This window comes from Hypanus sabinus, chromosome 2 (genome assembly GCF_030144855.1).
Source record: "Hypanus sabinus isolate sHypSab1 chromosome 2, sHypSab1.hap1, whole genome shotgun sequence".
Classification (NCBI taxonomy): Eukaryota; Metazoa; Chordata; class Chondrichthyes; order Myliobatiformes; family Dasyatidae; genus Hypanus; species Hypanus sabinus.
In genome coordinates this window covers 39,773,087-39,800,492 of record NC_082707.1, presented here as the reverse complement: position 1 = coordinate 39,800,492, position 27,406 = coordinate 39,773,087, and the positions used below count along the sequence as shown (strand labels likewise).

Genomic DNA, 27,406 nt, shown 5'->3' with positions numbered 1-27,406 from the left:
TTGCCAGTAAAACCACATCTTGTAAGTTGCTGGTAGAAAGGGTCGTAAAGAAAGGCACATTGGCCTTCAAAAATCAATGTACAGTTGCAAGAAAAAGTTTGTGAGCCCTTTGCAGTTGCCTGGTTTTCTGCATTAATTACTCATAAAATCTGGTCTGATATTCATCTAAGTCACAATAATAGACAAACACAATCTGCCTAAACTAATAAAACACAAACAACTGTACTACTTCTTGTCAGTACTGAATACACCATTTAAACAATCACAGTCAAGGTTCAAAAAAAGTATGTGAATCTCTGAGGTAATGCCTTCTACAAAAGCTATTTGGAGTCAGGTGTTCCAATCAATGAGATGAGATTGGAGGGGTGGGTTGTAGGGATACCCTGCCCTATAAAATAAAGACACTCAGTCATGTTACTGACAGAGGCTGCCCTTCCCAAGAAAGATCTGTTTATGTGCACGACGCCTTGATCAAAACAACTTTCGGAGGAGCTTAGAGGACGAATTGTAGAGATGTATGAAGTTGGAAAAGGCTACAAAAGCATTTCTGAAGACCTGGGTGTTCATTAGTCCACAGTAAGATGATGATGATGATGATGATGATGTCGACTCAAGCCTGAGAGGCCAGCGTCGGGCACTTACATGCCTTACAAGGCGTGGAACGTTAGACTGTGTGGCGCGCCACTACTCAAACAGACATTTCACAGTATTTTTTCTTTATTTTACGAGGTCAAGTTGCGAGCTCAACACTCAACCCGGCACAGATGGAAAGCGTACTCAGGAACTGCCCAACTGGATTCCAACCCAGGAACCTCCGTTCCGGAGTCTGGCGCTGATGTCACTGTGCCACCAGTAACAGAAACTGTCTACAAATGGAGGAAATTCAGTATGGCTGCTATTCTCCCTAGGAGTGGGCATTCTGCAAAGATCACACCAAGAGCACAACGTGTAATGCTGAAGGAGGTGAATGGAACTCAAAGGTAATAGCAAAAGACCTACAGAAATTTCTAGAATTTGCTAAGGTCTCTGTTCATGTACATACTTGAAGAAAAAACATTGAACAAGAATGGTGTTCATGGAAGGACACCATGGAGGTAACCAATGCTCTCCAAAAAAATAAATTTCTGCATGTCTCAAATTTGCAAAAAAACACCTTGATGTTCCAAAATGCTTCTAGGACAATGTTCTGTGGAAAGATGAGACAAAAGTTGAACTTGTTAGCAGAAATGCACATCCCAGCATTTGGAGGAAAAAGGGCACTGTAGACCAAAACCAAAACTTCATCCCAACTGTGAAGCATGATGGATGGAGCTTCATGGTTTGGAGATGCTTTACTGCCTCAGAGCCTGGACAGCTTGCAGTCATTGAGGGATCCATGAATTCAAAATTGTATCAAGACATTTTAGAGGAGAATGTCAGGATGGTGGTCTGTCACCTGAAGCTTAATAGTTGAATGATGTAACAAAACAATTATCTGAAACACAGGAGTAAATTAACAACTGAATGGTTTAAACATAGTGGCCAAATCAGAGTCCAGACTTTAATCCAATTGAGTTGCTGTGGCATGATCTGAAGAGAGCTGTTCATGCAAGGTATCCCAGAAATATTGAGGAACAGGAATAGATTTGTATGGAGGAATGGTCTAAAATTCCTCCTCACTGTTGTGCAAGTCTGATCAGCAGCTATTGCTGCTAAAGGAGGTTCTACCAGTTATCAAGTACAAGGATTCACATACTTTTTCCAGCCTGGACTGCAAATGATTAAACAATGTGTTCAATAAAGGCATGAAAACTACAATTGTTTGTGTGTTATTAGTTTAGGCAGATTGTGTTTGTCTATAATTGCAAAGGGTTCACAAACTTTTTCTTGCAACTGTATTGAGTACAGGAGATGGGATATTATGTTGAAGTTGAATAAGATGTTGGTGAGGCCTAATTTGGAGTATAGTGGGCAACTTTGGTCACCTACCTACAGGAAAGATGTAAATAAGGTTGAAAGAGTACAGAGAAAATTTACACCGGTGAGGACCTTGAGGGCCTGAGTTATACAGAAAGGCTGAATAGGCTCAGATTTTATTTCCTAGAGCACAGAAGATTGAGGGGAGATTTGATAGAGCTATACAAAATTATGAAGCGTATAGAAAGGTAAATGCTAGCAGGCTTTATCCATGGAGGCTGGGTGAGACAACAACCAGAGGTCACGGGTAAGGGTGAAAGGTGTAAAGTTTAAAGGTAACGTGATGGGAAAGATCTACACTTAGGTCAGGGGAGTGTGGAATGAGTCAGTGCAAGTAGTACATGCCAGCTTGATTTAAATATTTAAGGCAAGTTTGGATAGATACATGGGTGGTAAAGTATGAAGGGCTATCTTCCTGGTTCAGGTTGATGGAAGTAGGCAACTTAAATAGTTTGGCATGGACAAGATGGGCCAAAGAACCCGTTTCTGTGCTGTATTTTTCTATGACTCTCCTTATCCCCAAATGCTCTTGAAAAGGTTGTGTTTAGTTGCCATCTTGAACTGCTATGCTTCCCATGTATACACTTCCAGAAGGGCGCTGGGTAGAGAAATCCAAAAGTTCAATTTAGCAACACTGAAATATATTTTACAATTACAGTGTATCCATATCAAGTTAGAGGGAAACCTACAAGTGCTGGTGGTTTCTTACATTTGCTACCCTCACACTTCCTGGTGATAGAGATCCGAAGTTTGGAAGGTGCTGCCAGATGCCTGGATGACTAATTGTAGCCCATTTTGCAAATGGAATGCAGCAGTTACATTATGCCAGTAACAAAAGAATTGTACAACTCCAGCCAAATAGAGAGCATTATGTACTGGTCTTTGCTTTGGCGTATTAAGTGGTGTGGCACTTGCCATTGGATATCTCACTTTTTGTAGCCATGTCTTATAGACAACAGCAGAATTAAACTTGGGTTGCTGGTGCTGTAATAGCATTACACTAGCCACAATACTACTGTGCCACTCAGGTTTTGGTCAACTATTTTTTGGTCAAATTTTCAACCAAATCTTGTGAAGAGGCCTAGAGCAAATTGTTACAGGCAAAACACAAATGGAACATTGTCATGTACTGCCAGATAGAATTATCAGTGACAGTTCCCATTACTTTACCAGTGATTGGGAAGTGACTCAATCGGCTTGCATTAAGCCAGGATGAACTTGTCTTATTGTTAACAGGACATACCAGAGTCATTTTCAATGTTGTTGGCTAAATTTCAGTGTGCAATTATTCTAGAACAGGAGGCACATTTCTGGTGTGCAAGTCTTCAGTACTGCAGCTGGAATGTGTATGCTACTATAGTCTATAATATAGCATCAAATGTTCACAAGTATTATTTCCAATGAATTTTGATATACTAAGTATACCAATCTGTGATTTAACTTAATGCATTAAAAAGTACTCAATTTTACCTAATAGTCTGGAATTTTACTAACAAAAAAAGAACAAAGTTCTACCTCATGTAGAACAAAGTTTCATGCTTTCCTTCTCCTTTCCCTAAATTACAGGAACTACAGTTTTTCTCATTTAAAGAATAATACAAAAAGAAACTGCTTGACTAATATTGATCCTAGTGTACGCTGCCTACCAATTTACCAATACTACTCTCTTTTATAATTTTTTGAATTCTCATTTGAATCGGGAGCAAGTTACAGCTTGTGATTCAGCTGGGAGCTCAGAGAATTCGACCGTTGTAGGTAGGATTTAAGCCTACCTGGTCAATACCTGTGGAGGAGGGGGAACTGCGCAGGCGCAAGTGACGTCAGCGTCGAGCGCGCACTTTAAAAGGCAGGACTTCTTTTCAGAGCGGGCAGCGGAGTCCGTGGAAGCAGAGTCCTGGGCTTTGGTAAGCCTGTGTGATTGCTCGCTGAGGGGAAGAAGGTAAGGTCGCTAGGTGCTTTTTAGACTTATTCTATTAATCCAGTTCAGGTATGGGGGAGACAGTCAGAGCAGTGATGTGCTCCGTATGCAGTATGTGGGAGGTCAGGGTCAACACAGTTGTCCCTGATGACCACACCTGCAAAAGGTGCATCCAGCTGCAGCTCCTATCAGCCCGAGTTAGGGAGTTGGAGCAGGAGCTGGATGAACTAAGGATCATTCGGGAGGCAGAGGCAGAGATAGATAGGAGTTATCAGGAGGTAGTCACACCAAAAAACCAAGAAGTAGGCAGATGGGTGACGGTCCAGAGAGGCAGGGGGAGCAGGCAGAGAGAGCAGAGCACCCCTGCGGTCATTCCCATTGACAATAAGTATACCGTACTGGATACTGTTGATGGGGATGACCTACCAGGAATGAGTTGTAGTGGTCCTGCCTCTGGCACAGAGGTTGAACCCTCAACTAGGAAGGGGAGGAGGGAAGAGAAGAGAGCAATAGTTTTAGGGGATTCTATAGTCAGGGGGGCAGATAGGAGATTTTGTGGGGCAGATCGGGAGTCTCGGATGGTATGTTGCCTCCCTGGTGCCAGGGTCCGGGACATCTCAGATCGGGTGCAGGCTATTCTTGAGAACGAGGGCATGAACCCAGATGTAGTGGTCCATGTAGGGACCAACGATGTAGGTAAGGTGAGTGAGGGGGTCCTGCTTAGTTCAGGGAGTTAGGAATGAAGCTGAAAGGCAGGACCTCCAGGGTGACAATCTCGGGATTGCTACCTGTGCCACGTGCGAGTGAGGCGAAGAATAGAATGATTATGCACATTAATACGAGGCTGAGAGCATGGTGCAGGAAGGAAGGGTTCAGGTTTTTGGATAATTGGTCTTTGTTCCAGGGACATTGGGATCTGTTTCGAAGGGATGGTCTACATCTGAACCGGAGGGGTACTAACATTCTTGCAGGAGTGTTTGCCAGTGCTGCTCGGGGGGGTTTAAACTAGATGTGCAGGGGGCAGGGATCCAGATCCAGAGGGTTGGTCAGAAGGTGCATGGGGTTAAACGTGTAGAAGGTTTGGGTGATCTTGAGAAGGTCATCAAAATTCAGGGTGCAATTTGCCCGATGGAAGTTCAAGGAGCTGGGTTAGGTACAGTAGACAGTGTTTTAAGCAAAGAGAGGAGGAATGGGCTAAGAATTCTATACTTGAATGCGCGTAGTGTCAGAAATAAGACAGATGAGCTTGAAGCTCAGATGAAAATGGGGAACTACGATATTGTTGGGATAACGGAGACATGGCTGCAAGGGGATTAGGCCTGGGAATTGAGTGTACCAGGGTATACATGCTATCGTAGAGACAGAAATATGGGAAGAGGGGGTGGGGTGGACCTGTTGGTGAGGAATGAGATTCAGTCCTTAGCAAGAGGTGACTTGGGAACTGAGGAAGTAGAGTCTGTGTGGATTGAGCTGAGGAACAGTAAGGGTAAAAAGACCCTAATGGGTGTTGTGTACAGGCCTCCAAACAGTAGCGTGGATATTGGATACAAGTTGATTAGGGAGTTAACATTGGCATGTGCTAAAGGTAATGCAGTCGTTATGGGAGATTTCAACATGCAGGTGGACTGGGAGAATCAGGTAGGTGCTGGACCCCAGGATAGGGAGTTTGTGGAGTGTCTAAGGGATGTATTTTTGGAACAGCTTGTGCTTGAGCCAACCAGGAACGAGGCTATTTTGGACTTGGTGATGTGTAATGAACGGGAATTGATAAGTGATCTTGAAGTAAAGGAGCCATTAGGAAGTAGTGATCATAACATGATAAGTTTTTATCTACAATTTGAGAGGGATAGGGGCAGATCAGAGGTGTCAGTGTTGCAATTAAATAAAGGAGACTACGGAGCCATGAAGGAAGAGCTGGCCAAAGTTTCCTGCCAGGGCATCTGCCCATTTAAGACAGTGGATCAGCAGTGGCAGATATTCTTGGGCATAATACAAAAGATGCAAAAGCAGTTCATTCCAATGAGAAGGAAGGATTCAAAGAGGGGGAAGAGGCCACAGTGGTTGACAAAGGAAGTCAGAGATTGTATAGCATTAAAGAAAAAGAAGTATGACAGGGCTAAGATGAGTGGGAATACAGATGATTGGGAAAGTTTTAAGGAACAGCAGATCTTAACTAAAAAAGCAATACGGAGAGAAAAAATCAGGTATGAGCTCAGTCTAGCCAGGAATATAAAAGGGGATAGCAAAAGCTTTTTTAGCTATGTGAAGAGAAAGAAGATAGTTAAGAACAATGTTGGCCCCTTGAAGAATGAATTGGGAGAAATTGTTATGGGAAACAGGGAAATGGCAACAGAATTTAATGCATACTTTAGATCTGTCTTCACCAGGGAGGACACAAGCAATCTCCCAGATGTATGGATGGGCCAGGGTCATAAGATATCAGAGGAATTGAGACAGATTGACATTAGGAAAGAAACTGTGATGAGTAGACTGGTAGGACTGAAGGGTAATAAATCCCTGGGTCCAGATGGTCTGCATCCGAGGGTTCTAAAAGAGGTGGCTCAGGAAATTGCGGATGCATTGGTAATCATTTTCCAATGTTCCTTAGATTCAGGATCAGTTCCTGAAGATTGGAGAGTGGCTAATGTTGTCCCACTTTTCAAGAAGGGAGGGAAGAAGAAAACGGAGAACTATCGCCCTGTTAGCCTAACGTCAGTCGTGGGGAAGATGCTTGAGTCCATTATTAAGGATGAAATAGTGGCACATTTAGATGGCAGAAATAGGATTAGGCCGAGCCAGCATGGATTTACCAAGGGCAAATCATGCTTGACTAATCTGTTGGAGTTTTTTGAGGGTGTAAAAAGGATGTTAGACGAGGGTAAGCCAGTGGATGTTGTGTACCTAGATTTTCAGAAGGCATTCGATAAGGTGCGACATAGGAGATTGGTGAGTAAAATCAGAGCTCATGGCATTGGGGGCAGGGTTTCAACATGGATAGAAAACTGGTTGGCAGATAGAAAGCAAAGGGTAGCAGTGAATGGGTGTTTCTCAGACTGGCTGGAGGTGACTAGTGGGGTACCACAGGGCTCTGTATTGGGACCACAGCTCTTTACGATTTATGTCAATGAATTAGATGAGGGCATTGAAAACTATATCAGCAAGTTTGCTGACGATACTAAACTGGGTGGCAGTGTGACATGCGAAGAGGACGTTAGGAGAATACAGGGAGACTTGGATAGGCTGAGTGAGTGGGCAGATACTTGGCAGATGTCATTCAATGTGAATAAATGTGAAGTTATCCACTTTGGAAGCTGGAACATGAGGGCAGAGTATTGTCTGAACGGTGTCAAGTTAGGTAAGGGAGAAATGCAAAGAGACCTAGGAGTCCTAGTTCATCAGTCAATGAAGGTGAATGAGCAAGTGCAACAGGCAGTGAAGAGGGCAAATGGAATGTTGGCCTTTGTTACAAGGGGAATTGAATACAAGAGCAAGGATGTTCTTTTGCATTTGCACAGGGCCCTGGTGAGACCACACCTGGAATATTGTGTACAGTTTTGGTCTCCAGGTTTAAGGAAGGACACTCTGGCAATTGAGGAAGTGCAGCGTAGATTCACTAGGTTGATTCCTGGGATGGCAGGGCTGTCTTACGCAGAGAGATTGGAGAGATTGGGCTTGTACACGCTGGAATTGAGGAGATTGAGAGGGGATCTGATTGAAACGTTTAAGATAATTAAAGGATTTGATAGGATTGAGGAAGGTAATATGTTCCAGATGTTGGGAGAGTCCAGTACCAGAGGGCATGGATTGAGAATAAGAGGTCAGTTATTTAAAACAGAGTTGAGGAAGAGCTTCTTCTCCCAGAGAGTTGTGGAGGTGTGGAATGCACTGCCTCGGAGGACGGTGGAGGCCAATTCTCTGGATGCTTTCAAGAAGGAGCTGGATAGATATCTGATGGATAGGGGAATCAAGGGATATGGGGACAAGGCAGGGACTGGGTATTGATAGTGAATAATCAGCCATGATCTCAGAATGGCGGTGCAGACTCGAGGGGCCGAATGGTCTACTTCTGCACCTATTGTCTATTGTCTATAATGTGCTATCCTTCTTTCCCCAACATTACCAGGAATAAATTGAACTCCTTATTCATTCTTTAATCATAAACTGCACTGCTTTACCCATCACCCTACAAATGACCACATTGTCTCAAATACAGTTATGATCTTAATTCAATAAATGTACAGATAAATACAGATTATAAACTCAATTCCAAAACTACTTAAATTTTTCTTCACAAGTGCATTGCACATAAGGTTATCATATGCTGCTGACCCCAACTGTCCCTCAATGGAGTGTTAACCATCGTCCTTCCTCAAAAGCTATTAGGGAAGGAGATGGGTCTGGTTCTTGCCAACATTACTAATATTAATGTTAAGTTCTTGATTTATGTAATTAACTACAATGAAATTCCAATAAACTTTTCTCAGGCTTCCAGTTGGGTACAAGTATCGATTTCAACCTGTTATATACCGGGAAAGCATTAGATCCTTTTCAATTAAAATCCATTTGAACAATTAGTCATCTGGGCTATACCATGAGATTATTGAAGTCAGCTTTAATCACCATTTTACCATGCCTCTAAGATTCTGTCTTAGATATATATCAATAAATAAATAAATACAGACATTATTAAGCAACATTTTATAAAAATACTGCTCTTGACTACTATATATGCTAAAATGTGCGACCTATTAAGATTCCTACACTATATCCTTTGACAGACATCTAATAAAAACAAATGAGATAAAAATGCTCTGGGGAAAAATTTTTAAAGTAAACTTACCTTATCTCTACAAAGACTCTCAATGAGCGCATCTGCTTCTTCCATTCTGCCATACATCACCATAGCAATGCCTACAGCCAAACCACGGAGAATCTTCTCATGCTGAGTCTCCTGAGCATAGCCCACCATATCCTCAATTGCTTGAGCTGACTTAGATCCAAGCATAACCAATCCCAGTGCCAAACCTGCTGCTTCACCTGCAGAGACCATCAAATCAACAAGCAATGTAAAAGGAAAACAGAACTGCATTACTTTTAAACACTATGCATCGGGAAAAATCAATATGTTTTTAAATCTAGTCATTCATCAGTTTAGTTGTTCTAAATAGGATTAAGTAGCTCATACAGTAAAGGACTGGAAACCTAGAACCCTAGCCTCATAAATCACAATCTAGACACCCGGGTACAAAATCATCAGCTGACATTCAACAGCCACAGAGGTAATACTGTGCTGTTAAAGAGGCTATCCTTCAGAAGCTACTATTGTATTTTGACAACAGCAGGAGAATCCTTCCTTTTGTTTTTTTACCCTAATACTTAATCATTACCGAAAAGAATCTGGGCATTATCATTTTGATGCTCATGATGAGAATGTGAAGAGGGTAAAGTGTACGTGTAGAAGGGGTGGGCGAGGGGTAAGTGTAGCAAAATATGTAGACAGGACCAGGGAGATGATACATCACTGGGGAAATGTAGGAGGACAGGGAAGAGGTAGCTAAAATAAGATGCCAGACAGCATGTGGCAACAAGACAATGTGTTCGGCAAAGTATTTTGAGCTATGTACCTTTGAGTGTTTTGCTTGCGTCCATACCCATTCCAAATATTACGCTTGCGTCTATGCATATTCCGAGTATTTCTCATGCTTAGCTATGCAATAGCCAATCAATAGATGAATTTGAATCGGTAACCATATTTGCTAATGTAGTACCCTGCTTTTGGGTATAAGTATGACCTTTGTAAACTGACAAATTGGGAGTTGGCTACCTTATGCCCAAAGTGCGTGGGGCTGCGAACTCCTCTCTGAATAAAAACCGTTTCAGAGGTAATTTCGTGTCTCTGGTGTTTTTCCTCAACCGAGCAGGTTAATAATTTCAGGTTGACAATTTGGCGAGCCGAGCCAGAAGCCGAACAGTTGGCAGTCCAGGATCCGGTGTAAGAGATCGGCGGGCAGGTACAAGCGGGTTGAGACAGAAGGGCCCTCCGACAGATATTTCTCGGTCTCTCTCTCCCTCTCTGACTCCCCGTTCCGACCCCTTCGGCCCCTGCTGACCATCCTACGGCCTCCACGGACAAAACGGAGAACCTCAGCTGGGAGATACGGATAACAGGTAAGAATTGCATGGAGTTTGGAGTTCGAGTCCCCTGGCATAGGAAGCTGGGTTAGAGTCCCTGCGTGGGGTTTGGGGTTGGAAGCTCCGGAGCAATACATATTTAATTTGATTAAGGTCTGGTTCCAACATCCAACTGAAACCGAATCCTGCCTTAGACTGGTTGTTAAGAGCAGAAATCTGCCATACAAAGGTCAGGAAACTGAAGTGGATGCGAGAGTAAGTTACCAAAATGGGCCAGACTCTGGATAAATCAGGACCAAATACGCCGTTATGGAAAATGTGTAAAGAATTCCTGGAAAGCGATACAGATTTACGGAGACCGAGCGCGCTGATGAGTAAGTTGTTGGGGAATGAATTTTGGCCATTAGGGGGAACCTGGGATCTTGAGAAGTGTAAGCGAGCAGAGGGACGGGTGTGGCGACAGAATGTCTCACAGAAATGTAAAGATCTAATTACGCGTGGTATACCGTGACCAGTAGACTTAATGAGCGCTCCCGCCAGACCTCCTGGGAGGTGAACGCAAAAAATAGAAAAATACCCATCAATGATAGTAACGGAAAACCCAGGGGCTGGCCGGTACTGAAGGCCTTATGTGAAATCTATGATGAACAGCGTAGGATTGATGATCATTATGTAAAACATGGTGATAAAAGGCCGACGCCGGATATGACTGGGCTGCAGACCCTATTTGACCCTAATGAGCACACCGAGGAGGAGGAGGAGGAGCAGCAGGTCCCTTCGCCTGCGGGGGCTGCGAATCCCATCCTGCCTGTACCTTTGGAACCTTCCGCTCCCCCTGTGCCCTTGACCCATGACCTCATGCACTCCCGACCCCAAGCCCACGGTTCACCAACCCCATTGCGGCCTGTACCCGAGCTAAAACCAGGAAAGGGGACACACAAGGTACTAAAGCTGCGATCCCTAAGAAAAGCATGTCTCGTAAATGGACTGCAGGACGGAACCTCTATGTGGGTGATGGCCCTTTGATAGACCCCCAGGGACGAGTTTGACCCTGACTCAGACTTTACCACCTCCAGTGTTGATACTGACCCCGAGGATAATCCTGACGCAGCCCTTGCTCGAAAGTACCCTGATTGGTACTCCACCAAAGATCCAGGTAGATCCAAGCCCCCCCCCCACCCCCGCACCCAACAGATGCCAACGTGAGAGGTCCCTAACCCTCGTCACAATCCAGCCCAGGCTGAGGATGCTGTGCAAAATCCCTTGACGGTTTCTGTGTATACCCCCTGGAAGCCCAATGAAATGCTGTAGTGATGCAGGGCGCTCCGGACAGAAAGCAGAAACCAGAGGAGTTTATTGAATATTTGCTGAGTACTATTAAGATCTACAGGGCGACCCCAAGGGATCTTTTTAGTTTCCCTGCATCAACCAGTGACGGTCTACTCTTCCCATGCGATAACTGCCCTTCTAACCTTGCACAGACTCAACATCTCACTCAGGCGAGAGTCAGCCGCTACGAGATTGCTCTTCTCCATAATCCATCGCTGACATTCCCCTATTGCACCACACTTAACCCTGCTACCTTTGTGGATCACTCACCCGACCTCCCCACTCCTGCGTAGACCAAAACCACTTCCTCATTTCCCCGCGGCCAGACCTCCAGGACATCGAGCTCGACAATCCAGACCTGATACTTTTTGTGGACAGCTCGTCCTCTGTCTCCCCGGACGGTGTCCGGCAATCAGGTTATGCCATTGTGACCCCACACACCACCTTGGAGGCGGCAGCCTTCCACCCACCAGTCTCGGTATAACAGGCTGAGCTTTTCGCCCTCATGCATCCTCGCCTCGGGTCAGACAGCCAATACTTACACAGATTCACGCTAAGCATTTGGGGTCGCTCACGATTTTGACACACTATGGGCGCAGCGGGGCTTCCAAACGTCAGCTGGCAAAAGCATTGACAATTTGCTCAAAGCCATCCAGCTCCCCGGTAAGCTTGCTATTATAAAATGTGCCACCCACTTATCCGATGACTCTCCCGTTAGTAAAGGCAATGCCAGGGCAGACCTGGCAGCCAAGTGAGCCTCCTCCTCTAAAACAATAACTGTGGATTCGGCCCCACGCCTTCTGCCGGCTGAAAGCCCAGGCATATCCGACATCGCGCGATTACAGGGGGACGCCACTGCAACAGAAATTGATGTTTGGAAGAAACATGGTTGTATTATTAATAACGCAACGGGCCTCTGGCAGAGCCCAGCAGGTCAGACTTGTATTCCTGATACTCTCCTGCCTGCCCTGGTCGACCGCCTCCACTCTGACACCCACCTCGGCAAGGAGGGAATATGTATGTTGTTATTAAAAACATGGTGGTCCCCCAGTTTAAATGATGCAGCGGAGAGACGGGCAAGGGGTTGCTTAATTTGCCATAAAGTAAACCCGGATAAATCTATTGGATATGATAAGGGGTGCACCCCAACCCCAGCAGGACCATTTGACACATTACAAATGGACTTTATTGAGTTACCCAAGGTGAATTGTTACAAGTACTGTTTAGTTATGATTGATGTCTTCAGTAAATGGATTGAAGCCTTCCCCACAACGAACAACAAGGCTTCCACGGTAGTGCAGATGCTGCTGAAAGAAGTTATTCCTCGTTTTGGTATCCCACAAAGACTCTCATCTGATAATGGTCTGCACTTCACTGAGACAGTAAACAAAGAACTCTGCGAAATACTAAAGATTGAACAACAATTCCACTCTGCCCATCACCCCCGAGCTGCAGGAATCGTGGAACGTGCAAACGGCACCCTGAAGGATAAACTAACTAAATTGACCCTTGAAACAGGACTAAATTGGCTTAAAGTCCTTCCCCTGGCACTGTATCACATGCACGTTACAACTCAAACCGGTACCGGGCTAACTGCTGCTGAAACCATGGGGCAGTGACCAAAACCCCCCGCCAATACAAGTAGGTCTACAAATGATGGGCGAGGAATTGCAGTGTTACCTCAAGCATTTAACTTTGTCTCTTAAGTTTCTACATACTCAGGTGAAGGAAGCCTCAAGACCTGTTCCTGATAGAGAAGGCGAGTGGCAGGGAGCAGAACCAGGAGATTGGGTGTTAATAAGGAACTGGGATCGACCCAAGCTGGGACCCCAGTGGAAAGGACCGTACCAGGACCTCCTGCAGACCCCCTCTGCTGTCAAGGTGAAGGGACAAGAACGTTGGATTCATCTGAGCGACTGCAAGCGCTGGACCTCGGACCCGCTAGAAACTACAGATAAATGAAGGGACTGATAAATGGACTTGATTGAACTGTTGTGTGTTTAAATTCCTTTTTCCTTGTGGTGCCACATCCTTGAAACTGTACTCTGGTAATGGAAGGTAGGATGCTGTTGGTTATCTATATTCTTTTAGGGATAGTTGGGTATAGGGCAAAGGTTGAGGGACGGCTGGACGAGGAACCAAAACTCCTAAAGAGATCGAAGGGGGACATTTCAAGGCAGAAAAGAGATTGGGGTTTCCCCAAAGGCCCCACCCTTGAAAGATCCTCCTTGGGGTTTAAGTGATAATTATTTCCAAAACGTGCACAAACGACTGTATGGCACTACAACCATCGTTTGCTATCCCCACCCCACCAGTGTCTCCTTGCTCTTTACCATTTTCCCACACAGGGATCGTGTCAATCAGCCCTTCCGATGCACCCCTGTCAACAAAACATTGCCTGAGGGAAAGAGGGTGGAACTCACCTATGCTTAGCTATGCAATTTCCAATTAATTGATGAATTTGAATTGGTAACCATATTTGGGAATGTAGTACCCCGCTTTTGGGTACAAGTATGACCTTTGTAAACTGACAAATTGGGAGTTGGCTACCTTACGCCTGAAGTGCGTGGGGCTGTGAACTCCTCTCTGAATAAAAACCATTTCAGAGGTAATTTTGTGTCTGGTGTTTTTCCTCAGCTGAGCAGGTTAATAATTTCAGGTTGACAATGGGAGATTACTCTACAGAAACTGCAGCATTGTGATCAAAGCTATGATTTAAGAATGTAATTGCAAACTTGAAAACAATCTAGTTATGATGCATTTAAAAAAAGGGACTGTATACTGAATAAAACTCTAAGTAAATCATATAATATTTGCAATCTTTCCAAAGCATTCTACATTCATAAGAGTAGCATGTACTTGGAGGCAGAGGATATAGACGGAGTCCTAAATGAGTACTTTGAAATGGTATTTAACAAGGAGAAGGATGTGGAGGATAGTAATGTCAGTATGCAGCAAGCCAACATGCTAAGACATTTTGAGATAAAGAATGAGATAGCATTGGGTCTCTTATTGTACATTAAGGAAACTAAATCTCCAGGGTCTGATGGGATATATACCTGTTTATTGAAATGTTTATTGAGATAAGATTGATGGTTATTGAGATAAGATTGTTGGCACCAGCCCAAGATCTTCAAGTCTTCTCTAGCTCCAGATGAAGTCCCAGAAATCTAACTAAGTAGCTAATATTATTCCATTATTTAAGAGGAGAAACAAGGATAATCCTAGTAACAGTAGAGCAGTGACTCTCAGTGGTATGGAAGAAATTGGAGATGATTCTTATGGACAGGATTAATGAGCAATTAGAAACAATTTAGTGCAAGGCAAGCCACACCTTACTATAGTTGAGTTATTTTTAAGGTAAAAAGGGTGACTGATTAGGGTAGGGCTATAGATTCAGTCCACATGGATTTCAGTAAGGTGCTAGACAAGGTCCCATATGATACACTATACAGAATATTAGGATGCATGGGATCCATGTGTGGGGATCTGGAGTCACCTTGGCCATAGAAGGCAGATGATAGTGATTGATGGGACTTACTACAGCTAGAGGACTGTGACTAATGGTTGTATCTCAGGGATCGGTACTGGGACCGCTGCTGTTTGTGATATACAAATTATTTGGATGAATACGTGGATGAGTTAGTAAGTTCACATATGATAGAAATAATATAGAAGATTGCCAGTGGATACAGCTATAGATCAGTTGCAGATATGGACAGAGAAATGGCAGATTCAGTTTAATCCAGACGAGTGTGAGATATTGCACTTCGAAAGATCAAATGTAAAGGAACAATATACACTGTTAATGGCAGGGCCCTCAACTGTGCTGATGCACTGAAGGATGTCCAAGCCCATAGCTCCCTGAAAGTGGCTGCACAGTGTGATAGGTAGCAAAGGTGTATGGCATCCTTGCCTTTTATTGAGTTCAAAATTCAAGAAGTTATGTTGCAGGATTATAAACCTCTGGTCAGGCTGCAATGGGAGTACTGTGGTCTGTTCTGGTCACTCCATTATAGAAAAAGTGTCAGACTTTGAGGAGAGAGAAAGAGTGCGCAGAAGAGGTTTACCAAGATGCTGCCTGTATTAGAAGGCATACCCTATGAAGACAGGTTGGATAAACTTGGGTTGTGTTCTCTGGAATAGTGGAGGCTGAGGGTAAGACCAAATAAAAAAATTTTAAGCAACACACACAAAATGCTGGTGGAACACAGCAGGCCAAGCAGCATCTATAGGGAAAAGTGCTGTCGACGTTTCGGGCCGAGAAAGTTTCGTGTTTGCCAAAAAAAATTTTAAGATTATGAGGACATAGATAGAGCAGACAGCTGGTATCTTTTTATTATGATCGAAATATTTAATACTAGAGGGTATGCATTCTGTCATGATAGCTTAGTGGTTAGCACAACTCCATTACAACTCAATTCTAACATCATCTAAGGAGTCTGTACATCCTCCCCATGGAAAGCATGCGTTTTCTCCAGATCCTCATGTTTCCTCCCACAGTCCAAAGCTGTACCAGTCAGGAGGTTAACTGCTCATTGTAAATTACCCCACAATTAGGCTAGTGTTAAATCAGGGGCTGCTGGCCGGTGCAGTTTGAAGGGCCAATTCTGTACTGCATCTCTGAATAAAAATAAAAAATAAATAAATATAAGGCGAGAGGAGATCAGTTCAAACAAGATGTACAGGACAAGTTTTATTTTTGCACAGAGAGTGGTGGGTACCTGGAATGGACTGCCAGAAGTACAAGAGGCTCTTAGATAGGCACAGAAATATGCAGATAAAGGAGGGATATAGACTTATATAAGACAGAAGGGAGTAGTTCAGCTTAGCTTTTAATTACTAATTTAATTAGTCTTGCATAACATCATGAGCCAAAGGGCCTATTTATGTGCTATACTCTTCCTGATGAGTACATGCCAACCATATTAAGACTAACCACAAATTTTACATCACTAGTAGAAAATGACTGTGCTTATCCAAAAATTTGTCTAACCTACATTGCAATAATCATTGAGATGATTATTTCTTCATTATTTGGAATGAGAGGGAAAAGGAAAGATAAGGACAGAATTCAGGGTCACTAGAATAGAAATCAAAAGACATTTAGTCATGCAATGGTCAGTACTACTAACTCCATACAGGTCTTTGAACAAATTACAACTTTAATTGGGACTGGTATTCATCTCTTCCTTACCAGTAACTGCATCATCTTGATATAGATTTGTTTTGAGCAGATCATAGACATCCTGTCGAGCAGTACCCAATGCAGCCAAACCAAGACCAAGGCATCCACCATGACGTACAATCTATATGCAAAAAGATACAGTAAAATCAGTCTTTTCTTGCTACACATAAAACATAAGCTTTACTCACAACAAATGCATAGATTAAAAAGCAGATTGAAAACTACAAACTTTTTATAATCTAGTCTAGAAATGCTGAACTACAACTACTAGCAAGTAAACTAAATAACTAACTATGGACACATATTCAACTAGCAAGTGAAAATAATTTGAGCTTTGTGTGCAGAGAACATGTTGATCAAGCTCAGAAATATTAATTCATGTTAAAAAAATTGTAATGTTTGCTACTGAAAATAGGCCAAAAAATCTCAAATAGTTCACTGGATTACACATGCCACTATTGCACACATAAAGCCATCTGTGTGTTAATAACCAACACTGAACTACTGTAAAGCCAAATGAATGAAGTTTTTTGGGACTGATAATGTTTCCACAGGGAGTTGCCTGACTGCAGAATCTGTGGAACACAGAATCTACAAAGGACTTTTATGAGAAGAGAAATGGTGACACTCAATAACTACATGATATATGAAGACAGCATGGCAGGCTAAGTGATAATGTTGCAGCTGTGGATAAGTGGGAGCTGATGAAAACCAATGGAATTCATGGTGATCAAGTCTGTAGTTCAAGGAACACCAGTTCAGAATGAAATCTGGGCACTGTGATGCAATGTTAAATGAAAGCAACATTACTTGGACACTATTCCAGAAGCCAGTCACTGCCCTTAGATTAAGTATTCTGGAATGCTCCAATCAAACAGGACAGGATAAGGTGAGTATAAGTAAGAAAGGTAAAGAGATCTACGATAAGGGCACAGGGTATCTGGATGAAAGAGACTGTAAGATGGATGAAAAAACTGATCACAGCACTTGGGCAAAGGGGGCCATTGAAGCAAGAGAAGTGTATAGGAACACAATAAGGACTTTTAGAAGAATAGACACCATTCTCTGCATCTACAGATGGAAGTCTTAACAGCTGTGATTATGCCCTTATGAACATTTTAAGTTTAAGAACATTTGTTCTGGGGGGCTCAATATAAACTTACAGAGGAAAAGAAAGATCCATTTGTCATGGTTCACATGGGAACCAACAAAGGCTGTGGTTCCAGTGTTGGACTAAAGAAAAGTTATAGAAAATTGATAATGTCATAATTACTACCCAAGTCACACACAAATTGGCTCAGTACAAGTAAATTCAGAGTAGTGAGAATATGGCTCATTGATAGGCTGGAAGATGGCAGGGCTCTGATAAGAATAGTGTCTTATGCTTAAAAAAGTGAGATAAATAGTCTGTCAGAAGGGACAGTTTGTAGAAACATAAATGTGTACCTTATTGATCTTAATAAAAGGCACAAAATTCTTAAACTGGAAAAGGTGGAATCAGAGCTGATGTTTCCTTTGGCTATGTGCTTAGAAGAAGGAAGCTATAGTGTCAGAACAAAGGATCAACCATTCAGAGCGTGAAGAAATATATCCACCCAGAGGATGGTCAACCTCTGCAATTTGCCACCCAGGAGAATGGGAGACCTATGTCACTGCAAACAAGTTAAACATATTTTTTTTAGATATGCAGTGAAGGAATCATGAGCATGAAGTTAGTCTGATATAATTTCAGCTAAGTTCTTACTGAATGGCAGAACAAACTCGGACCAAATAATTACACTTGTTCACATTTCTTATGTTGTTATAATTGTGCCCAGATCAAAACTCTGTTCTCAAAAGTTCACAGATTGTAGCTATATTTAGCACTTACATCATTACTTGCATTCTTCAGCTGGTTCAGCAAATATTCTATTATGTCACCACCATGATTTGCGTGGATGAGACCAAGGGCATATAGACCACCTCCTTCCTGATAAGCTGACCCAGGTGAGGAATCCTTGGGCAAGTATGTTGCCATTAACTGTAATACTTCCTTTTCATGACCCTTGGAAAGAAACAAAATTTCAGGAGTACAGATTTCAGGAAAATATTAGAAAAAATGCAAACCTTGCAAATATTAGAAAATCTTGCTAGGAATACAAAGCTTCAACTACTTCCTTGAACAAATTAAACAATGTATGCAATGACAAAATGCAGCACTGGTATGCTAAAAGATCATATGACTTTAAAAGACAAAATGCATGTGTACTGAGAAATGATAATGCAAGTAGTCAATGCTAAATCTATTGTTTTGTACCAACAAGATAAAATGTGGAATGTAAGTAACAGACAGTTGTAGTATCAGACGTAATTTCTGGTATTCCATTAAAGGTGCAAAAATAATGGCAAAAATTCAGCTGCTTACCAAAAATGGGAGATCTCAGTAACAAAGAGATCTTTGCTATTTTGCATTAATATTTTTGAGTAGTCTAATCACCAAGGTCATTCATGATTGCTACTGACTAGCTGATGACGTGAAGGTTCCACATCACAATTATAAAGAAAGTTTTTTTAAAAACTCATAGAAAGAGTCATCTGACTGTGCAATTCTATGCAAAAATGTTTTGAACTTCAGAAACAAGACAAAATCTGCAGATGCTGGAAATCCGAGCAACACACACGAAATGCTGGCAGAATTCAGGCGGCCAGGCAGCATCAATGGAATAAAGTACAGCTGACATTTTGGGCCGAAACTCTTTGGCAAGGTTGGAGAAAAAAAGCTGAGGAGTAGATTTGAAAGGTGGGGGAAGGGGAGAGAAACACCAGGCCATAGATGATACTTGGAGGGGGAGGGATGAAGCAAAGAGCTAGTAAGTTGATTAGTGAAAGACAATAGACAATAGGTGCAGAAGTAGACCATTCGGCCCCTCGAGCCTGCACCGCCATTCTGAGATCATGGCTGATCATTCACTATCAATACCCAGTCCCTGCCTTGTCCCCATATCCCTTGATTCCCCTAACCATCAGATATCTATCTAGCTCCTTCTTGAAAGCATCCAGAGAATTGGCCTCCACCGTCTTCCGAGGCAGTGCATTCCAGACCCCCACAACTCTCTGGGAGAAGTAGTTTTTCCTCAACTCTGTTTTAAATAACTGATCTCTTATTCCCAATCCATGCCCTCTGGTAATGGACTCTCCCAACATCTGGAACATATTTCCTGCCTCAATCCTATCAAATCCTTTAATTATCTTAAATGTTTCAATCAGATCCCCTCTCAATCTCCTCAGTTCCAGTGTGTACAAGCCCAATCTCTCCAATCTCTCTGCGTAAGACAGCCCTGCCATCCCAGGAATCAACCTAGTGAATCTACGCTGCACTTCCTCAATTGCCAGAATGTCCTTCCTTAAACCTGGAGACCAAAACTGTACCAGGGCCCTGTACAAATGCAAAAGGACATCCTTGCTCTCGTACTCAATTCCCCTTGTAATAAAGGCCAACATTCCATTTGCCCTCTTCACTGCCTGTTGCACTTGCTCATTCACCTTCATTGACTGATGAACTAGTCTTTGCATTTCTCCCTTACCTAACTCTACACCAGGCATGGGCAAACTACGGCCCGGGGGCCATATGCGGCCCGTCAAGCTTTTTAATCCGGCCCGCAGAACGATGAAATTATATTAATAAACCTTGTTAACGTTTTTTCCCCACAATTCTGGTGTTTTCCCAATAAATGACGCACTCTATATACACTGAGGTGCAGCGTATTACTCCACATTTGCGCTTTCCTCTTTGTTCGGCTCGACCTATTTGTGTGAACAGGCGTTCAGCATCATGAACATCAACAAAGCCAGCCACAGATCCAAGTTAACTGATCAACACCTCAGACCCATCCTGAGAATCGCCACAACAAAACTAAATCCAGACTTTGAGGCGCTGGCTAAAAAGGGAGACCAACAACACTGTTCCCACTGAAATTAAAAATAAGTATCTTCGTTGTGTTATGTAAATAATGCATTTGAAAATATTTTTTTCAATAAGCCTTACATGTTACATGTCATTTCTGTTAAGTAATGGACATGAGTAGTGCGCAGGTGCACATACGTTCTCAAAATAAAAAAAATGCGCTCCAGATCAAATAACTCGCTCCGCATACTGGCGTGCTGTCACTGTTCAGTCCTTGTGCTGGTCGTTGTTGAGTTTTGGCACAGGGGACAATTGAATTAGTAGACCAGCATCTCCTACCGTTTTTGAAATAAAGACAGGAGGATAGTGATGATGATAATATCTTGAAGGAAAACAGAATTTTCAGTGCTTTAAAATAATAACTGTTACTATTAAAAAAAGCTTTATTTTATTCATTTAATTTTCAGTGTTTTAAAAGTCATTTCAATAAATAGCTAAATACCATGGGACTTCAAAGACAGATATTTTGTTGTAATGCATTTGTTCATTTTCAATTGAAATTAAAGCACATGTTTTCTACATATCTCATGATATTTTATTTTCTCTTATGAGGTTTTATTACCAAAACACTCCGTCCATCTGCTCCTGGTCCGGCCCCCCTGTCAAATTTTAGAACCCTTTGTGGCCCTCGTCAAAAAGTTTGCCCACCCTTGCTCTACACCGTTCAGACAATACTCTGCCCTCTTGTTCCTGCTTCCAAAGTGGATAACTTCACATTTATTCACATTGAATGACATCTGCCAAGTATCTGCCCACTCACCCAGCCTATCCAAGTCTCCCTGTATTCTCCTAACGTCCTCTTCGCATGTCACACTGCCACCCAGTTTAGTATCGTCAGCAAACTTGCTGATATAGTTTTCAATGCCCTCATCTAAATCATTGACATAAATCGTAAAGAGCTGTGGTTCCAATACAGAGCCCTGTGGTACTCCACTAGTCACCTCCAGCCAGTCCGAGAAACACCCTTTGTAGAAACTGCTACCCTTTGCTTTCTATCTGCCAACCAGTTTTCTATCCATGTTGAAACCCTGCCCCCAATGCCATGAGCTCTGATTTTACTCACCAATCTCCTATGTGGCACCTTATCGAATGCCTTCTGAAAATCTAGGTACACTATATCCACTGGCTTACCCTCGTCTAACATCCTTGTTACACCCTCAAAAAACTCCAACAGATTAGTCAAGCATGATTTGCCCTTGGTAAATCCATGCTGGCTTGGCCTAATCCTATTACTGCCATCAAGATATGCCACTATTTCGTCCTTAATAATGGACTCAAGCATCTTCCCCACGACTGACGTTAGGCTAACAGGGCGATAGTTCTCTGTTTTCTCCTTCCCTCCCTTCTTGAAAAGTGGGATAACATTAGCCACTCTCCAATCTTCAGGAACTGATCCTGAATCTAAGGAACATTGGAAAATGATTACCAATGCATCCGCAATTTCCTGAGCCACCTCTTTTAGAACTCTCGGATGCAGACCATCTGGACCCGGAGATTTATTAGCCTTCAGTCCTATCAGTCTACTCATCACAGTTTCTTTCCTATGTCAATCTGTTTCAATTCCTCTGATATCTTATGACCCTGGCCCATCCATACATCTGGGAGATTGCTTGTGTCCTCCCTGGTGAAGACAGATCTAAAGTACGCATTAAATTCTGTTGCCATTTCCCTGTTTCCCATAACAATTTCTCCCAATTCATTCTTCAAGGGGCCAACATTGTTCTTAACTATCTTCTTTCTCTTCACATAGCTAAAAAAGCTTTTGCTATACCCTTTTATATTCCTGGCTAGACTGAGCTCATACCTGATTTTTTCTCTCCGTATTGCTTTTTTAGTTAAGATCTGCTGTTCCTTAAAACTTTCCCAATCATCTGTATTCCCACTCATCTTAGCCCTGTCATACTTCTTTTTCTTTAATGCTATACAATCTCTGACTTCCTTTGTCAACCACTGTGGCCTCTTCCCCCTCTTTGAATCCTTCCTTCTCATTGGAATGAACTGCTTTTGCATCTTTTGTATTATGCCCAAGAATATCTGCCACTGCTGATCCACTGTCTTAAATGGGCAGATGCCCTGGCAGGAAACTTTGGCCAGCTCTTCCCTCATGGCTCCGTAGTCTCCTTTATTTAATTGCAACACTGACACCTCTGATCTGCCCTTATCCCTCTCAAATTGTAGATAAAAACTTATCGTGTTATGATCACTACTTCCTAATGGCTCCTTTACTTCAAGATCACTTATCAATTCCTGTTCATTACACATCACCAAGTCCAAAATAGCCTCGTTCCTGGTTGGCTCAAGCACAAGCTGTTCCAAAAATACCTCCCTTAGACACTCCACAAATTCCCTATCCTGGGATCCAGCACCTACCTGATTCTCCCAGTTCACCTGCATGTTGAAATCTCCCATAATGACTGCATTACCTTTAGCACATGCCAATGTTAACTCCCTAATCAACTTGTACCTAATATCCACGCTACTGTTTGGGGGCCTGTACACAACACCCATTAGGGTCTTCTTACCCTTACTGTTCCTCAGCTCAATCCACACAGACTCTACTTCCCCTGTTCCCAAGTCACCCCTTGCTAAGGACTGAATCTCATTCCTCACCAACAGGGCCACCCCAGCCCCTCTTCCCATATTTCTGTCTCTACAATAGCATGTATACCCTGGTACACTCAATTCCCAGGCCTGATCCCCTTGCAGCCATGTCTCCGTTATCCCAACAATATCGTAGTTCCCCATTTTCAGCTGAGCTTCAAGCTCTTCTGTCTTACTTCTGACACAACGCGCATTCAAGTATAGAATTCTTAGCCCATTCCTCCTCTCTTTGCTTAAAACACTGTCTATTGTACCTAACCCAGCTCCTTGAACTTTCATCGGGCTAATTGCACCTTGAATTTTGATGACTTCTCAAGATCACCCAAACCTTCTACACATTTAACCCCATGCTCCTTCTGACCAACCCTCTATACATGTAACTTTTCCAACACATGATCTGTCTCACCTTTCTCCTTTACACAATTAATATTTGGGAAACGTGTATTCCCCACCTGTCCCTTATCCTTCAACATATCATCTTCTCTCGTATTCTGGATCCCTGCCCCCTGCACATCTAGTTTAAACCCCCCCGAGCAGCACTGGCAAACATTCCTGCAAGAATGTTAGTACCCCTCCGGTTCAGATGTAGACTGTCCCTTCGAAACAGATCCCAACGTCCCTGGAACAAAGACCAATTATCCAAAAACCTGAACCCTTCCTTCCTGCACCATGCTCTCAGCCTCGTATTAATGTGCATAATCATTCTATTCTTCGCCTCACTCACACGTGGCACAGGTAGCAATCCCGAGATTGTCACCCTGGAGGTCCTGTCTTTCAACTTCACTCCTAACTCCCTGAACTCTCTAAGCAGGACCCCCTCACTCACCTTACCTACATCGTTGGTCCCTACATGGACAGAAGAGACAGAAGGCCATGGACGAAAGGGGAAAAAAGGGGGGCAGGCGGAGGAGAACTAGAGGGAGACAATGGACGGGCAAGGAGGTAACATGAAAGAGGGACAAAGGGATGGGAAATGGTGAAGGGGGGACATTACTGGAAGTTTGAGAAATCGATGTTCATGCCATAAGGTTGGAGGGTACTCAAATGGAATACAAGGTGTTGTTCCTTCAACCTAAGTGAGGCCTTATCCCAGCAATGGAAGAGGCCATGGATGGATATATCGGAATGGGAACAGGAGTAGAATTATTGGGAGATCTCACTTGTTATGGTGGACGGAGTGTAGATGCTCAGCAAGCAGTCTCCCAATCTACGTCGGGTCTTACCAATATACAAGAGGCCACACCAGGAGCACCGAACACAGTACATGACCCCAACAGACTCACAGGTGAAGTGTCGCCTCACCTGGAAGAACTGTTAGGGGTCCTGAATGGCAGTGAGGGAGGTGGTGTAGGGGCAGGTGTGGCACTTGTTCTGCTTCCAAGGATAAGTGTCTGGCATGAGATCAGTGGGATTAGTGGGGAGGGACAAATGGACAAGGGAGTTGTGTAGGGAGCGATGCCTGCAGAAAGCAGAAAGTTGGGGGGTGGGGAAGGGAGGGAAAGATGTGTTTAGTAGTGGGATCCAGCTGGAGGTAGTGGAGGTTTCGGAGAACTATGTGCTGGTGGGGTGGCAGATGAAGTTAAGTGGAACCCTATCCCTGGTAGCGTGGCAGGAGGATGGGGTAAGAGCAAACATGCATGAAATGGAAGAAATATGATTGAGGGCAGCATTGATGGTGGAGGAAGGGAAGCCCTTTTCTTTGTAAAAGGAAGACATCTCCTTCATTCTACACACCCCATTTCAGAAAAGTTGGGATATTTTCCAAAATGCAATAAAAACAAAAATCTGTGATATGTTAATTTACGTAAACCTTTATTTAACTGACAAAAATACGAAGAAAAGATTTTCAATAGTTTTACTGACCAACTTAATTATATTTTGTAAATATACACAAATTTAGAATTTGATGGCTGCAACACAATCAACAAAAGTTGGGACAGAGGCATGTTTACCATTGTGTTACATCACCTTTCCTTTTAATAACACTTTTTAATCGTTTTGGAACTGAGGATACTAATTGTAGTAGATTTGCAATTGGAAATTTTGTCCATTCTTGCTCGATATAAGACTTCAGCTGCTCAACAGTCAGTGGTCTGATTCTCCTCTTCATGATGCGCCATACATTTTCAATAGGAGATAGATCTGGACTGGCAGCAGGCCATTCAAGCACACGCACTCTGTGTCTACAAAGCCACGTTGTTGTAGCCCGTGCAGAATGTGGTCTGGCATTGTCCTGCTGAAATAAGCATGGACGTCCCGGGAAGAGACGTCACCTTGATGGCAACATATGTCTCTCTAAAATCCTAATACACGCCTCAGAGTCAATGGTACCTTCACCCATGCCGTGGGCTCTGATGCACCCCCATACCATCACAGATGCTGGATTTTGCTGATAACAATCAGGACAGTCGTTTTCATATTTGGCACGGAGAACTCGACACCCGTTTCTTCTGAAAACTAGCTGAAATGTGGACTCATCTGACCTCAGCACACGGTTCCAGTCTTTCAGTCCATTGAGATGAGCTCGGGCCCAGAGAACTCGCCAGCGTTTCTGCATAGAATTGATGTATGGCTTCCTCCTTGCGTAATACAGTTTCAAGTTGCATTTCTGGATGCAGCGACGGACTGTGTTAAGTGACAATGGTTTTCTGAAGTACTCCCGAGCACAGGTGGCTATAATTGTCACAGTAGCATGACGGTTTCTTAGGCAGTGCCGCCTGAGGGCTCGAAGATCACACACATTCAACAGTGGTTTTCGACCTTGCCCTTTACGCACTGAGATGTCTCTGAATTCTCTGAATCTTTTCACAATATTATGTACTGTAGATGTTGAAAGACCTAAATTCTCTGCAATGTTGCGTTGGGAAATGTTCCTTTTGAACTGACTAACAATTCTCTCATGAATTTTGGCACAAAGGGGTGAGCCACAACCCATCCTTGCTTGCAAAGACTGAGCCTTTGATGGATGCTACTTTTATACCCAGTCATGATACTTCACCTGCTACCAATTAGCCTGCTTAATGTGGAGTCTTCCAAACCGGTGTTACTTGAATATTCTGTGCACTTTTCAATCTCATTTTAACTCTGTTCCAACTTTTGTTGAGTGTGTTGCAGCCATCAAATTCTAAATTTGTGTATATTTACAAAATACAATTAAGTTGGTCAGTAAAACTATTGAAAATCTTTTCTTTGTACTTTTGTCAGTTAAGTAAAGGTTCACGTGAATTAATATATCACAGATTTTTGTTTTTATTGCATTTTGGAAAATATCCCAACTTTTCTGGAAATGGGGTTTGTAGAATGAAAAGCCTCATCTTGAGATCAGGAATTGAGAGGAGATGGTGTAGCTATTTGGGACAAGGTATAGTCCAGGTAGCTGTTAGAGTCCATTGGTTTATAATAGACATTGGTGGATAAGCTGACTCTGGAGAAAGGGGAGGGAAATGTCAGAAATGGACCAGGTGAATTTGAGGGCAGGGTGGAAAGTGGAGGCAAAGTGATTGAAATCGACGAGTTCAGCATGGGTGCAGGAAGCAGCACAAATGCAGTTGTTGATGTAGTATAGAAAAAGTGCAGGACGGTTGAACTTTAAAGTTCATTATCTTTAAGTGACACTCGCTTGAAAACATTTTGGAAGTGATTATCAAAGAGGTTAAATTAGACAGCTCAGGCTCAGATTTACTCTTGCCCCAGTGAAACACAATTAACTTCACCTCATCTTGACTCAAAAAAGGGAACTTTTCTAAGCTTTGATCATCCTGATCCTTTCTCAAAAGTGTCTGTTCGGGGACACTCCCAAAGAATAACATTCAACTAAATCAATAATTACAATAAAATATCAGACAACTGCAACATATACCTTACTGGAAATCCAGAGAAAACTAATTTATGGCTCATATAGTTCAATCCTTTTTAATTACTAAACAGAAGGTTAATATTTTCATGTTTACTAGTATTTTGGAGCTATGTATTTTTTCAGCTAGAATTGCTGTAATTTATTATTAAATAATCTCCACATGATCTAGCTGCGTTAATCACTCATTTCAGACAATAAACAGGAATGTTGTCCCTTTTCTAAATATATTCTGCCACTGCATATCAAAATTCACTTATTCTAGGGCACGATACGTTTATCCATTGAATCATACATCAACGTAACCAATTGCCTTCATTGCAGATCAAAAAATCTGGAATATTACTGAATTTTGCAGTAGATGCCATTCATATCGTTATCTTCACCTACTTGTATTTAAATATGTCCATTGTTGAACACTGGAATAAATAGTTCATCCTATAACATGTCTAAGGAACAAAGAGTTCTTTTTGGAAGCATTTTCTG

The 27,406-nt window shown here is 42.7% G+C and overlaps 1 protein-coding gene across 1 annotated transcript in view; it reads right to left on the bottom strand.

The window, feature by feature from the left end:
- The window catches only part of psmd1 (proteasome 26S subunit, non-ATPase 1), a 145,903-nt gene that overhangs the window by 72,875 nt on the left and 45,622 nt on the right, over positions 1-27,406 (bottom strand). The window contains exons 12-14 of the mRNA XM_059944518.1: positions 18,394-18,567; positions 16,533-16,644; positions 8,715-8,911 (exon numbers count right to left, since the gene is read on the bottom strand). Coding sequence (XP_059800501.1) covers positions 8,715-8,911; positions 16,533-16,644; positions 18,394-18,567 — 483 coding nt within the window. The remainder of the gene's footprint in view (positions 1-8,714; positions 8,912-16,532; positions 16,645-18,393; positions 18,568-27,406) is intronic.